This window comes from Solea solea, chromosome 18, assembly GCF_958295425.1.
Source record: "Solea solea chromosome 18, fSolSol10.1, whole genome shotgun sequence".
Taxonomy (NCBI): domain Eukaryota; kingdom Metazoa; phylum Chordata; class Actinopteri; order Pleuronectiformes; family Soleidae; genus Solea; species Solea solea.
Window position 1 is genome coordinate 16,500,246 of NC_081151.1, and position 16,493 is coordinate 16,516,738.

Sequence of the window (16,493 nt, forward strand, 5' to 3'; positions counted from 1 at the left end):
GCAGATACACACACAAACGCAGCGTTAATTGGAGCTTCCGGTCTATGTCGCCTTTAACCATAATGGAGTGAGGACATTTTGGGAAAGTGAGGACATTTTGGCTGGTCCTCACATCTTTAAAGGGCTTTTGGGGGTTTAAGAGTTAGAACTGGGTTAAGGGCACTTAGTTGTGATGGTTAAGGTTAGGGTCTAGGGGCTAGGGACTGTGTGTTCGTCTCAGAACAAAGAATAGTGGTGGAGTTACATCATTTGAAACCAAATGGCACTTTTCCACTATACAGTTCAACACTTTCTATTTTACGCTGATTAATCACTTAAACAAACATAATTGCACTAATAAGAATATAGCACCTGTAAGATCTATACATATGTGATGTCACGTGACAGTTTATAGTGGATGAAAACCAGCTGCAGAAGCATGTGGTTACGAGGCGAGAGCGATGTGCTCTCAAACATCCAGTGTCCCTGAGTGTCAGGAAAAGAATCTGTTAAACACACAAAGGAAACAATAAGCCCAAATCCTGTTCCGGACACTCAAGCACCGTCTCTCAAGTTGAAGTCAAACAAACTCCTTGGAGCTGAGAGCTCAGTGATGCATGGAGTCTCAGTTGAAGGTGTGTCCGGAATGCCCTCTGTGTAACATTAACCATAGATCAAACATTAATTACGTGGAAGAAAAGATGATGGTTATTTTGGCACGCCAGGATATGAAGGCCTCTGACGCAGATCAGCTCACGTGGAGGGCCCGGTTGCCCTGGTCACACACACACTTCGAAAGCAAACACAAGCCACACTCTGTTTTCTGTGGGGCGTGTTTGCGTCCACGTCCACAGCTGGTTACACGGAGCATGTCGCCGGTCGTTCTCAGCGCTTATGAGACTTGGTGACGGCGCTGAAGGTTTTCTATCGCAAAGAATTTGCCTTCCTGAAGGTTATTTATGCTCAAAATGGATTGTTTGCAATTTCCGATGATAAAACTGAACATGGTTATATTAAGGTCACGTTAAATTGGAATAAAAGTCCATTTTGAGGATTGCTGCAATTGAAAAAAAAAAAAAAAAAGCGTCTTCTTGTTGAGGATGGAATTGTTCATATACTACACAGTTGTTACTTTAAACTGCCCTTCCAAATGGAAAAAACAAGATGTCGCAGCGTCAGGAGGAGAAAAGCTGCTCTGTTTGCGTTGAGATTTCTCTTCAATAAAAAGTGACATGGTGACACAGTGGTTTATGGTTGTTGACCTATTTTATAAGTGTTGGCTACATGGCCTGTTTTCTTACCATGTGGCACTAAAAAAAAAAAAGATAAATCGTGTTTAAATTTAATTCCTTGTGCCATCAGCGATTTATTGGATTCTGCTGAAATGACAAACTAACAGACTCTCTGTAAATAAACACAAAAAATACATATATATAAATATGTTTAATCACTATAACCTTTAACATTTAACATTACATTTTACAAAAATGAAAGTGCTTTTAATCAAAAGCTTACAGATATGGTTTGGTACATCTGCTGCAGTATTGTACAGTAAAGTGAGGTCCTAAAAAGTTAAAATTAGGGTTAAGTTAGGGTTAATATTCTATGTCCTCCTTATTGATGGAAAATCCCATAAAAAGACCAGAACCTTTTTTTTCCAAGTCAAACCCTGTCCTGAAATGCTCACCGACAGACCAAATGTATATTATCGCACCCTCACACACACATGGATACTGTATATTTGCTTAAAGACTATTATTAGTAACGTAAACGACACCCATGACCCATTTTTTTTTACAGATTTCAATTTTCCGTGGGAATCACTGAGTGAGATCCAGAGGGAGGATTGGAGAGTAAAAGAGAAATCCTTGTGTAGGTCTTGGTCTTTTTATGGTGTTTTCTTAACAGTAGGGATCTTTAAACATTTATTTACACAGTGACAGCTTGAAGTTTTTAAATACAGTACGTTTTATGGTCACTCTCGCTGCAGCTGAAACAAAGTGACAGTTCTTTGACTAACAAGCAGCTCTATAAACTACATCTGTGACTTACAAAAAAATACATACTATAAACATTTGAGTGCTATTTTTTAGGGTCCAGTGAGTAAACATTAGTGAAACTACGGTGGCCTTCACATACCAGAAAAAAAAAATGTTGTTGTTCTTCATTTGTGTAGTAAGCTGCCACTTCAAAACGCACATTCTGGCTGGTTTGAACATTCAGGCTGCTGTAGAAACACAGTGAAATCTGCCCGATAGAAAAGGCTCATTCTGAAAACCAAACGATTTATACTCTTAAAATAATCATCTGCTCTTCCAGGGCATTCCCAGCACCATGGGACTGGTTTACACTTCAGGTCCATCAGAGTTAACTGTGTATCAGTGAGTACGAAGGGCTCACGCCAGTCAGGAGAGGTTTGGGTTTATGGAGCATTCAGCCTGTGCCATGCTGTCACCATTTTCTCCGGGTGAGCCATCATGTCCTTCCACTGCTCCACCGCCTCTGGGACGGGGCTGTCATACCCTAGCTGAACCTGAGAGACACATTTAGAGAGAAAAAGGATTCCTGGAGTTATCGGGAGTCACATTTCAAAGAGGTCTTAAAACAAAGAACACTGTGATTCTGCTCTTGGGATTTAAAATGTAAATTAACATTAATAAAACTTCTGCTTGCTCTATTTAAAACGCTTAGAGGTTTCCCACTCGATTTATAACATCACTTAACATTTTCTTGAGGATTAAATGGTCTCAATCACCAGTTTAGAGTCATCTTTATTAGAATTTGATGACAGATTTGTAAATGATGTTCCCATTTAGAGGAAAATAGATGACAGTAGAAGCACAGAGTGAACACCAGTGTGATTGACAGCTGCGTTCAATTGCAAACTAAACCCAAATGCATGATCGTCACTGGAAACACTCCCCCAACCGGAAAACACAACGACAAAAGCAGAAAACACAACGACAAAGAACAAAAAAACACAACAATAAAAGCAGAAACACAACAATAAAAAAAAACATATCACAAACAAAAAACACGTCAAAAATAGAAAACACGACAAAAACAAAAAACACAATGCCAAAAGCAGAAAACACAACGACAAAAACAAAAAACACATAAAAGCAGAAAACACAACGACAAAAGCAGAAAACACGACAAAAACAAGAAAACACAGCAATAAAAGCAGAAACACAACGACAAAAAACATATCACAAACAAAAAAAACACGACAAAAACAGAAAACACAACGACAAAAACAAAAAACACAACAATAAAAGCAGAAACACAACAATAAAAAAAACATATCACAAACAAAAAACACGACAAAAATAGAAAACACGACAAAAACAAAAAACATAATGCCAAAAGCAGAAAACACAACGACAAAAACAAAAAACACATAAAAGCAGAAACACGACAAAAGCAGAAAACACAACAAAACAAGAAAACACAACGACAAAAGTAGAAAACACAATGACAAAAACAAAAAACATATAAAAGCAGAAACATAACAACAAAAAAACATAACATCACAAACAAAAAAACACGACAAAAACAGAAAACATGGCAAAAACAGAAAACCCAATGACAAAAGCAGAAAACACGACAAAAACAAAAAAAATACACAATAAAAGCAGAAACCCAACAACAACACAAACAAAAAACACAACAAAAATAGAAAACACGACAAAAAAAAAAAAAAAAACACGACAAAAACAAAAATACAAGGACAAAACAAAAAAAACACAATAAAAAAACAAAAATACAAGGACAAAACAAAAAAAACACAATAAAAAAAACACGACAAAAACAAAAATACAAGGACAACACAAAAAAAACACAATGAAAAAAACACGACAAAAAAACCTGTTTTGCTGTTTTGGTGTGTTTTGCAATATGCAATATATTTCCAATTGTTGTGGTGATTTGCACTTCAGGGCCACCGTAGGGACATCATGACTAGTTACCACTTAATATCAGTGTGAAACAATAAGTTCATAAATAAAGAGTTTAAAGTCATCAGCTCACCTGTCCAAGACACTGTTTCCTCCTGACCGAGCTGCGACTGTAGAGTTTCACTAACAGCGAGCAGGCGTTGTCAAACGCAGCCAGTTGGAAGTGGAAAAGCTCCACCCACTGACACTGACCCCCGGCCGGCTTCATCACGCGAGTCTTCTTCTTCATCAGCACCTGGCCCATCTGGTGCATCTCCGCCTTGACGAAAAACGCTGCAGACGGAAGCGAAGGAGATGCCTTCATATACAGTCGAGCGATTTGGAAATCGAGTGAAGGGACATTTTACCTTGAGTGATCGGTGACGAGGATGCTGGGAGATTTTGGGCGGCAATGATCTGGAGCTGGATGCGACCGTTAACTGGCTGGAAGCAGGTGGTGAGATGCAGCTCGGCGTGGCACACCTGGAAAATAGTCATCAAATCGTCTGTTTTGTGTTTTGTATCGCACAAAAATAAATGTGTATAATTCCAGTCGTATAAGCGTATAGCATATGTCGTATAGCACTCTCCATTGGGGGTCTCAAGTCTCGTTTGAGTTTGAGACCCCTGCAGTAAATGGTATATCAGCAAGTAGTTAGTGGCCTTGTTACAGCAGTCTCAGCTGTGCTGCTTCTTTCCAAAATGCAGTCGAAATATTTCTTGTCGTAGACCTTTGAGAGCTCATCTGTCCAGGGGCCTTAAATAGCGCCCACTGAGTGATCGTGATTCGGGCAATTTGGCTGCTTTGTGTTGAGCAGATTGGTAAAATCAGACTCCAATAATCTCCCAGTGACTCACCGTCTGATCGTCTAAGTGCAGAAAGAGTCCACATTGTTACCGTCACTGCCAGACATGCATCCATTAACCAGCAGAACCCACTCTCTCTGCTGCTGAAATGGTTTGAGGTTTTGATCCACTCTCCAGACTCCACACTCCAGTTTCATCCGCGCAGTAAAAAGCCCAGTTTCCAAAGTTTTGCCTCCCGATGAATTCATTTTTCTCGTGATTATGCAACAAGACAAGATTTGGCCCATTTGCCATGCTTCACCCCGTTATGGCCGAGAGTACGGCACATGCCTGCGGGCTGCCGTGCATCATGAGGACAGTTTTATGAGGCACATGCCGTGTTTTATTCGTATTTACTGTGCACACAGCAGCCAACGGAGGAAAGGGTGAAGGGTAAGTAGTAAAAGTTTGTAATATTTTTTTTTCTTCTTGGCCACGACAGCAGACAGCAGCTGCTTACAACTAAGAATGTATGAGTTCCATTCACGTACAGACATTAAGAGCTTTGGACATCAAATTAATAACTGAATACTGGGGAGCTCAGACTGCATGACCCACCAAAATGATTATTTACTTTCTAATTTTCAGTCATAATGTGATATTTGGTCATCAAAACATTACCATACCAACATTTCATCTGTTCTTCCTCTAGTCCAAGTGATTTCTCTTGTGTTTAGAAATGTTTTAGTGATGTTATAAATCAAGTACAGACTCATGGTGTCGCCCTCCGGTGGATATTCAATACATTTTTACTTCTGCATTGGCATCCTCAGGGGAACCAGACCACTCCATCAACCAATTTGTTAAAATTGGTAAAAAAAAATGTAATTGGTGAAATCATTGACGATACCACTTTTTTTGGTGTCCGATACCAATATTAGTCATTTTAAAACCAGGGGTCTCAAACTCAAAGGCCCCCGGGGGCCACTAAGTGTGTAGTTTGGTCAGTAAGGGGCCAGTCGAGTGATAAAAAGTGTTTTTGGATTGTATCCGAGTTTACGTCTGTCCAATATCCGATCCAGTGACTCAGTATCAGTATCGGACCAATATCGATACTGACCGATACCGATAATCATCCCTAGCGACACGTGAACATGAGAGTTGAGCACTCACAGAGGATTTGGATGGAGTGTTGAGGTCGAGCCAGTGCAGCGTCTCCAGAGGACCGAGTTGCCGCAGGGAGAGGACACACTCGGCCGCTGTGCGTTTCTTGGGGTTGTGCATCTGCAGTCGCAGCACTAAAGCGCTGCAGCGCAGCTCCTGGAGGCGGAGCGCGAAGACAAAGGTCTCCATGAAGGACACTTCCTAAAGGGCAGAGGGAACGGAGAGTAAAGATTCACACAGAATGATAAACACGCGTTAAATTGTGTTAAAGTCAAATAAAGACACAGTTTTTAAAAGTGGAACGTGGAAAGTGTTACCTGGCGGTAGTCTTTAACTGAGCTCTTGAACTGTATGGGTTTAGGCAAAGTGATGATCCCTTTGAATCCAACCTTCTGTTGTTCAGCTCCATCCAGAGGAAGATTGAGGTCTGAACACTGACAAGAAACAGGGGGAAAAAATAGAAAGGTTTTATTTTTACATTTTAAAAGGATTGTGTGTATCCTTAGTTTGAAAAAGTTACACGTGTGTGGCAAAAGGATTTCATTTATGGCATCTCCAAGCATAATCATTTCTCCAAATGTGTTGAGTGTGTACAATGCCAAATGTTTAACACTAGAATTGTCCTATATGCTTAATTTTTGCTTTAACAAAGATTTACTTTAATACATTAAAGGGCATTTGTGTGACCCATGTAATTTGCTTGTTCATCCAAATGTTCCATTGGATGGTTTCAATCAATCAATCAGTCAATCAAACTTCTCAGGGTCAGCCTGTGGCCAAGTGGAAAGGGAACTTGGCTTGTAACCAGAAGGTTGCCGGTTCAAGTCCCCACCAGGTCGTTGGGGACTTGCTCCCCGGGTGCTACTCAGTGTGGCAGCCCACTGCTCCTAATTCTAGGATGGGTCAAATGCAGAGAATAATTTCCCCTAAGGGGATTAATAAATTATAATTATTTATATAGCATGTTTACGTACAATACAATCCAACTCAAAGTGCTTCACAGGATAAAAACATAATGAGAGGAAAGCAACCCACAGGCCCACTGCTCACCCAGAGAAGTGAAGAAGTGGGGAAAAAAGTGAGGAAAGGCTTTCATGGAATTCACAAACAGCCATGGGGGAAAACACTGGAGACTGAGGACCACAACAATGTGACCTTTGGACAAAAAATGTCCTATTCTTGGCAAAGAGGAGCCCCCTTATCCATTTTACCCCTGTTCCTTTAAGAATTACCGCACATTAAAACCTTCAATCTGTAAACTTAGATGTAACGTACAGCGAAAACACACTTAATGTGTTATCTGTAAAGTGAAACCGAGACAGTGTCAGGTGAACCTTTAGCACTTTTATCGTCGGCTTAGACAGTTCTGCCTTTTTCTTCCTGACTGTCTGAGCCAAAGTTAATAGAGCAAAGATAGGAGCGAACAGAGGCCTGATTTCTGGACAGAGGGCCCATTGAGGAATTTTACAGAAAAAGCACAACGAAGGTTTTGTTCCCTCCCCCCCACGTGCTGCCCACTCATCTCGCCGTGTAACCTTACCTGGACCAGAGTGATCCACACCTGCTCCAAAGCATCCTGGTAGCTCATCCGGACGCACACTTTTCCCCACTCACGCTCATCGCCAGACAGGGTGATGGAGTCTGTGATGTTTGAGGACAAATCATGTGATATCTTATTAGACAGACAACGAGGAACCAGTAAACAGTGCGCTCAACCCCTGCCCTTTAACCTTTAGTGCACCCTTGGTAAAGTGTTGTGGGAATAACACACAACTCCTTATATGGACATCCTGTGGTTTGTGTTTATAGGTCACATCTTCAGGCTTTCCAAAATGCTTCTTTTGTGTTGTCGAGTCAAAGTTATGATTAATTATAAATCACTTTTTTTAATTAGGGTAGCAATAATTCTGCAAAAGGCACAAATTTAGACCGTTTTTCTTTTGTTTTTGTTCATAAAAATGAACCAAATGAAATTTGAACTGTGACACATTTCCAAATTTTTGTACATTTTGCCATCTGAATTTTTCCTTTTCTTACTTCATTAAAATCATAAACAATTTCAATGGTTTTATCTTTTTTTTGTGAATTTTATCAAGATTCCCTTACATGCTGTTCCATGATGATAACATTAATTACCACAGTATACAGTAATAAAATGAATCATACTACTTTGATACATATGATTATTTTATCATAACAAAGCTGATTCTCGCCACTGAATAATAATAATAAAATTATGTACGAAAGATTATCTCCAATTCGAAATAATGAAGTACAGTGACAAAACATTTGGAAGTGTTTTGAGTGTCTGCCCTTTTATGTTTGCTCACTGCTGAGTGAATTTTAATTGGACCAGGTTATTTTAGGACGACGGGAGGCAACAGGCCTCTCTTGTTTCTTTCTCCGTCTTAAAGAAGACGAGTCTGAACGGGGAAAAGTGTCGCAGAGATAAAGTGGAGATGAAGCTTTTACCTAGACAGCTGTCAGTGGAGCCCATCACTGAAGATGTGCTGCTGCGGACGCTGGCGACCAAGTCAAATTGCTGCAGATGAAGCCAAACAAAGAGAAAGTCAGGATATGTCAACCAATCCTGCATAGTGCAGCTTTAACGAAGTATAATGCTTACTTTTTCTAACTTATTTTGGGATGTTCGGAGGTATTCAGTCATTAGTTTAGTTTACGGATTGATTCAAACATGAAAAAAACACAGAAATATCAGCAAAGTTTGAATCAAATAAATAAAATAATACCCATTCAGTTTCTTTCTCAATTTAAACTTTTAAAAATTACAAAAATAACAAAAAAAATTGGACAAAAATTGGAAAAAAACCTGTGGGTGACCAAATCAGGTCACACCAATTCACTATATATAAATCTATAATCTGAGGAGGATATGAAAGTTTAGTGCCTAGGTTAAGATGTAGAAAATGAATGAATAAATTGTGAGGATGACCTCTTGGTAAATATTACAAATCCTCTCCAGAATTTAAAAACAGAGAAACAAACACACAAAAAAATTAAAGCCAACAACTGCACATCCTTTGCGTGTTTATGTCATTTCAAATCTTCACCCTGTTTGCAGTTATTCTATTGTTATTATTATCTACTGCCATGGAGCTGGAGCCTTAACGCTGTCGTCACATCAATACTGTTTGTTCATAATGCTGCCAAACCAAACATCTGTAGTCAGCTGACCTTTTAATTGTACTGACACTCTGAAAGAGGACGTCAACAAATGATAAACACAAATACTGTATATCTGTATGGATCCATGTGATTTCTTTTAGTTTTTTAGCTAAATACAATGTCCTCATGACGTCTGAGGCGAGATATTAGATTAAATGTTTGTAAGGCAGCTTCATGGGAGCACATCCTGTGTACACGACAAAAGGAACACGCCCCAATTTTCTGGTTGATATCCCGTGCCAGTGTGTGACTGATTAAACACCACGTCCCACGTCCAAGTCCAACACAAGGAGCGCGGACTATCTGAAGCTGGCACTGAATAAACGTCTGACAAACAAAAACACCTTCAACTCAAATTAACATCCTGTGCACCAATTCCTTTTTTAACGGTTCGAATTTCAAAATAAAAGTCCCCGATCCTTCGAGAAGCCTGAACACGTACCAGAAGTTCCTTGGCAACAAAAACACTCCTGGATGCTGCCAGGAATATACAACTTTATTTTTTTGTTAGATTTATTTTACTGAAAAGATTCAAGAGAAGCATATAGTTCTAGCCTTAAGTTATAAATAAATACAAATACTAGGAATAAATACTTTGTTCCCGTTACGCATACATCATGATAAATTAAATATGTGTATTCTGCGTATCTCAGAATCACTGTATCGTTATATATACCATCGTTATCATGGACAAAACTGGTCTCACTTGTAACTTGTAACTTGACTTCCTGGTATCAAATTAAGTTGTAGACTAAAATTAAAAAGAAAAATGTGAGACCTAATTGTACGCAAAAATGTCTTCTGGTTATCCTCCGTGAAGTCAGGAAGTACGAATATATTGAATAGCCACCAGGGGGCGATGAGCTCAGTAAATATTGTCCAAAGGAGTTAAAGGTCTCAATCACTAGTTGTGGGTCTTCTCCACTTATCTCACAATTATGTCAATATTGTAAATTCCGTTCTCATTTAGAGGAATTTAGATACACACTCCTCGTCAAAAGTCCTCATCTCTACTCCAATTTTCCTCCAAGTAGCTCGCATCCCACAGTTTGAGAACCATGGGGTCCATGAGCCATTTTGACTGATACATTATGTGTTACATATTTTATTTTGTCGGCACTAATTTGTAAATGTTTGCCTTTAATTAAAAACTAACCTTTTTGCACAACCTTGTTAGAAGTAACTAAGTACATTTTAAACAAGCTACTTTTTTTTTACTTGAGTACATTTTAGACCAGTACTTTTACTTGTAATTAGGTGAAATGTTATCACAATAGTGGTACTTTTTATATGAGTACAATATTTCAGTACTCATCTTTTAAACATTTCATAAAAATGATTAATGCCTTCCACAAAGTGAGGTGAATTCTCAGTTTCAGCTCTTCGGAGTAAAATGAAATCTAAACGCTGTGTAATTTGGCTTGTTTGCAGTTTTTTCCACCACAGCGCGGACGGCGGTGGAAACTGTAAAACTATATTTAGTCTGGATTTGACACAGGGTGAGAAAGGCAGTGTGAAAACTAGATTAGATAAAGAACACACTCACCTGCATGTGACTGTGTGCGTTGGACAGATCCAACATGGAGGTGCACTGTCGATGCTGGCCGTCCGGCTGCAGAGTCCAGCCTGGAAGGAAAATACACGTCCATCTGTAGTTACTTCATTTACACACTCAAAAATGCTGTAAGCAGGAACCAACTCGTAACAAGGTGTTATATAACATTATACTGTATGTATAGCTATGCTGTATATGTATATAATTGTGGATATTTTATATTTAGCAGCTTAAATACACAATGTATTGCCGGTTCTGTTTGTTTACTTACATAAAAAGGTGTAGATTTTAGATAAAAAATTGTATTGATGATTCTATTTCTTTTGCATTTGTATTATTTAAATTTATATTTGTCTCATTTTATTTATTTATTTATCAATTTTTTTAATTATTTATCAATTTTCTAAAATTATTTATCAATTTTTTAAAATTATTTATGTATTTATTAATTTAATATATCTCCTATTCTATGACTCTATATCTCTGACCTGAATTTAACTCTGAAATTAAGACACTTAAAAAATAGTAACTTGCAATTTGTCAGTATACAAATGAATCTTTATTTTTTTTGTATCCAATTCCTTATATTTATGTTGTATTGTTTTAATTGGGAATCACACCCTCATGTGGAGGATAGAGTGGTAGAAAATGGATGGATGGATTGCCTTTATTTTCAATATTCTTTCAGATTTCTGTGTTGTTGACACACACAAAAATAACAATACTGCTGCTTTTTGTTTGTAATGTTTGTAATTGGGTTCATATATTATATACACTTTAAACAAACAGTAAGTGTGGATGAACTATGGTTTGCAGTTACCTGGGTTTAGTGGGCTGGACATTCTGTTCTTCATTGTGTCACGACGGGCTGAACCAGGGGAAATGTACTCAGCCATCTGACCCTCGTGGAAATTGGACTCTGGGCTGTAGGTGAAGTGACTGGAGCCCAGAAGCTCGGCCTTCCTCTCTGCGTACGTGCTCCGCATTGAACCTGCAGACAAAGAGCAGGGGGGCGCAGGTGAGTCTGTGTCTCTTCAGCCTCTGTAGCCTTCAGTTTGGTGTGGTTGAGGTGGAGTAAAACACACCGCTCTAACATTTACCTTAACCCCGCTGAGACAAACAAATGGTGCCATGACGAAAGGTGCACCTGTTCAACTGCTCGTTAATGCAAACATCAAATCGACCAGTCACACGTCGACAACTCTGAAGTTCAAACTGAGCATCAGAATCAGGAAGACCGTTGATTTAAGTGACTTTAAACTTGGTTTAAATATGTTTTCAGACACTGTATTAGGGACATAAGACCTAAAAAAATTATTTGATGTCTCTCTGCGGAGTTTAGTTCACTTATCCTCAACAAACTGTGGCTGAGAGTAAAAAAAAGGACAGAAAATTAAATTAAAAAACTAAAATGGGTGAGATGAGTCTAAACTCCTGTGTGTTTTACACATTTATCGACCACAACAATTCACAATTCTCCCCCTTTTCTGTCTCCCACCTCTCCTCTGTCCCCCATTTTTCCTTTCACCCCAACCGGTCTAGGCAGATGGCTGCACATCTTTGAGTCGCTACACAAACAAAATTTGAATTTAATTGCATGTTTATTGTAATTCTACCTTCTACCTTTTTTAAGTGCCGTTTACCTGATTTAATTCATTAAAAATAACATGAAACAATATGTTGGGGTGTGGAGCAACTGCAAAGGCCACTGCATGGCGCTAGAGAGAGGCCAACAAATAATCTGTTATGTCAGAGTGTGGCAAATTCAAACCACACCCTGAAAGCTTCTTGCAAGTGAAATAATGATTTGCTCCTGATGACCGATCACTTTTGGCCACTACCGTAACCCACGGTGAGGGTGTCTGCTGCGTGGCTAGTGGGAACACAATATGTGAAAATGTGTTGCGTTTTTAACTGTAATTCCTGAAAAAAAATCGGAAAACACCCTCAAACTTGGTGGGATTATAATCTTATCTGATGTTCACGCCAAAGAAAATACCAAAAATTGTCACTCCAGCCTGTTCACAAACAGTAGGACGATTACATTGTGGTAGAACTGAATAAAACCTGTCAGTTGGTACATACTCTGCATCCCCGGCTGTAAATTGGGATAACGAGAACCTCTGGGTTGGACATAGGACGTCTTGATGGTGGGCAGGACAAACGGGACCTCTTTGCCATCGGGGGGAAGTTTGGACATGAGGTAATCCTCCGTGATGCCCCTCTGTCCTCTCTCTGACTCCACGCCTGCAGTGATCGCCTTGTTCGGAGGCACTTTCAGTTTGATCACTTTGGAAACGGATGAAAGTTGTCAATGAGGAACAAAGCAAAATCAATCCGTCAGGAGTTTTAAACACGCTGCTGTGCAGGGCATCACTTCACCTTCTGTCTCCAGCTCCCGCTGCTCTGTTTTTGTCAGGATCTTGCAGCAGTTTTTGAGGCACTCCATGGCTGCAACTGCAAATATTCCACAGTTTAAATGAGGAGTTGGGAAAAAAGGACCCAAATAGAGCTTTTCTGTGTATTTAATAGCATTTCTGTGTATTTAAAACTCATTAAATACAACTTTTTTTATAATGATCCAAAAAAGAAAGTCAGCTGACACAATTACCATAATAATAAATATATCATTATTAAATCGGTCAGTCAATTTGTTTTTGAATGAATTACTATTTTTATTTCGGTTGCATTCATATAAAAAGTTCTGTAAAATACAAGAAAAAACATTTTGATAGTTTCGGAAATAATAATTTCCTTCTCTTTGTTTAAAGAATGTCTGAATGCAAAGAGGAAGAGTTTTATTCACCGCACAAAAAAAAATCAACTCAGTGTCAATATACAGTGTCTAGAAATATTAACACGAAAGGCACCATGAAAATGTATAAATGTTAATCTGAAAATTTGCGACAATCTTCCCAAAAGGCCCTCAAAATGAGGTGATTTAATCCAAAACCAGGGACGAATTACAAATTATACTGCCCTAAACTTTTTAACTGATGTACAGTAAAGCTATATTTTGGTTCACACAATCCCAAATATGATGATGCCCAAAAATGCAGTGCTCTAATGTGTCCAGATTACCTTAATCTGTGACAATGCCACCGAGATGTTCATTGTTGTAGTCCCAAAAACTGAAAAGTGGCAGAAATCCTTCAAATTTGCTATAATTCCAACACATTTGTTGATATAATCCAACAATACTTTGTATAACTGTCCAAACACATTAACTAGATTAATTTAGAGTCACACATATACTGACAAAACTGGCTTAATGTGGTTAAATATCCCAGAGTTTAAGTGTCTGAATCCCTTTTCATATCAATATTTCCTCAAATTATATATATAATTATATACAGCCTCAGTGGCCACATGCAGCTGAAGGAGAAAAATATCCCAAAAAAATACTTTTCCCGTATATTTATATATATATACTGCACATATAGACATTTAAAAATAGACTGTGTCTTTAAAAATGTGAAGAAAAGTAAATATAACATTGTTTTGTTCTGTTTGGGGAACTAATAGGAGGAAAGATAAATACCACGTCATTATTAAGTGTAAATAATAATTTCATGAGCAGCTGCTTCGGTCAACAAACATTTGACCTTGCGACACAAGTTCCTGCTCTGAGGGACAGACCTGTGAAGGAATGAACTGCGGTGTAAACTAAAGTTTACATGATATAAAGACGGGAAACAAAACCACCAGGCACAACTTTGACAGAAAGAAAAACACCTTCACTTACCCCCGTGACGTGTTCACTGACCGACGATGAAGTGTGTAACATCCAGCACTGCAGATGATTCTCACAGGCAGACTGGAGAGAAATGCCACTGAGATCAGGTTTAGTGAGCTCTTCACTTACAGGTCTCTCTCTCTCTCTCTCTCTCTCTCTCTGTCTCTCTCTCTGTCTCTCTCTCTCTTTCTCACCCTCCCTCCCTCCCTCCCTCTCACTCCTCCACTCTTTAATTCCCGGACTAAACACTGTGTGTTTGTGTTTCCTTCCCCGAACAGAACAGCCATGACAGCTCCACTATCAGTTGTGATTTTTGTTTACCACTTATCACCCCTTTATGTGTGTGTGTGTGTGTGTGTGTGTGTGTGTGTACCATGACAGGTCCTGCTGTCCGGATTGAGGATTAAGCCAGGGTTACAGGAGCAGCTGTGAGAGTTTAGGATTAAGCCAGTAGTAGGTGTGTTTGTGTGTGTGTGTGTGGGTGTGTGTCTTTAGGAAGTCCTCATGAAGACCAAAACCAGGGCACTAAGAACCCCATTTCTGAGGAACTGGTTAAATTTAGGACTAAAATGTTAATTGTGGTTATTAAGGGGTTAGGTTAAGGTTTGGGATTCGGTGTTAAATGGTTAGGTTAAAGTTTAGGATTAGGCATTAATTGGTTAGGTGAAGGTTTGGGACTAGACGTTAAGTGGTGAGGTTAAAGTCTGGGATTAGGTGTTAAGTGGTTAGGTTAAGGTTTGGAATTAGGCATTAATTGGTTAGGTTAAGGTTTGGGATTAAGCATTAACTGTTTAGGTTAAGGTTTGGGACTAGACATTAAGTGGTTAGGTTAAGGTTTGGGATTAGGCATTAATTGGTTAGGTTAAGGTTTGGGATTAAGCATTAAGTGTTAAGGTTTGGGACTAGACATTAGGTGGTTTGGGATTATGTGTTAAATCGTTAGGTTAAGATTTGGGATTATGTGTTAAATCGTTAGGTTAAGGTTTGAGACTAGACATTAAAAGGTTAGGTTAAGGTTTCGGCATAACCCTTAAGTGTTTAGGTTAAGGTTTTGGACTAGACATTAAGTGGTTAGGTTAAGGTTTGGGACTAGACAATAAGTGGTTAGGTTAAGGTTTGGGACTAGACATTAAGTGGTTAGGATAAGGTTTGGGATTAGGTGTTAAATGGTTAGGTTAAGGTTTGGGATTAAGCATTAAGTGTTTAGGTTAAGGTTTGGGAGTAGACATTAAGTGGTTAGGTTAAGGTTTGGGATTAGGCATTAATTGGTTAGGTTAAGGTTTGAGACTAGGCATTAAGTGGTTAGTTGAAGGATCAGGATTATTTAGGATGTCCAAATGAATGGGTGTCAATGCAATGTCCGAAGAAGAACATGCAAATCTGTCAGAGTGAGGACATTTTACCTGGTCCTCACATCTTTAAAGGGCTTTTTGGAGGTTAAGACCTGGTTTTAGGGTTAGGCATTTAGTTGTGATAGTTAAGGGGTCAGGGTTAGGATTAGGCCAGTATTAATGATGGTTAGGTTAAGGTTAGGATTAGGCCAGTAGTAATGATGGTTAGGTTAAGGTTTGAGACTAGGCATTAAGTGGTTAGTTGAAGGATCAGGATTATTTAGGATGTCCAAATGAATGGGTGTCGATGCAATGTCCGAAGAAGAACATGCAAATCTGTCAGAGTGAGGACATTTTACCTGGTCCTCACATCTTTAAAGGGCTTTTTGGAGGTTAAGACCTGGTTTTAGGGTTAGGCATTTAGTTGTGATAGTTAAGGGGTCAGGGTTAGGATTAGGCCAGTATTAATGATGGTTAGGTTAAGGTTAGGATTAGGCCAGTAGTAATGATGGTTAGGTTAAGGTTAGGATTAGGCACTGACTGGTTATGGTTAAGGTTTGGGATTACTTAGGAAATGAATGGGAGTCAATGCAGTGTCCTAAGAAGAACATGCAAATCTGTGTGTGTGTGTGTGTGTGTGTGTGGCTTTGTGAGGACCAAAACACATGTAAATCATCAAAGAGTGAGGAAAAGTAAGGACCTTTTACCTGGTCCTCACATCTTTAATTTGCTTTTGCGGGGTTAAGACCTGGATTTAGGGTCATTTAGTTGTGATGGTTAAGGTTAGGGTAAGGGTAAGGGATGAGGGAATGCATTATGTC

The 16,493-nt window shown here is 38.9% G+C and overlaps 1 protein-coding gene across 2 annotated transcripts; it reads right to left on the bottom strand.

The window, feature by feature from the left end:
- Window positions 1-1,407: 1,407 nt before the first annotated feature.
- Window positions 1,408-14,458, bottom strand: LOC131444815 (tandem C2 domains nuclear protein). 2 transcript variants are annotated; one of them, XM_058615492.1, is made up of 13 exons: window positions 14,351-14,457; window positions 13,687-13,736; window positions 12,988-13,062; window positions 12,691-12,894; window positions 11,426-11,596; window positions 10,597-10,676; window positions 8,337-8,406; window positions 7,405-7,505; window positions 6,182-6,298; window positions 5,874-6,065; window positions 4,283-4,397; window positions 4,009-4,208; window positions 1,408-2,512 (listed from the first exon to the last, which is right to left on the bottom strand). In XM_058615492.1, exons 3-13 carry the CDS (start codon window positions 13,052-13,054, stop codon window positions 2,402-2,404), a joined length of 1,428 nt encoding a protein of 475 aa, XP_058471475.1. In that variant the 5' UTR covers window positions 13,055-13,062; window positions 13,687-13,736; window positions 14,351-14,457; the 3' UTR covers window positions 1,408-2,401. The 2 variants fall into 2 exon arrangements, with proteins under 2 accessions (XP_058471475.1, XP_058471474.1); XM_058615491.1 differs by lacking the exon at window positions 13,687-13,736 and having other exon boundaries at window positions 14,351-14,458.
- Window positions 14,459-16,493: the final 2,035 nt, after the last annotated feature.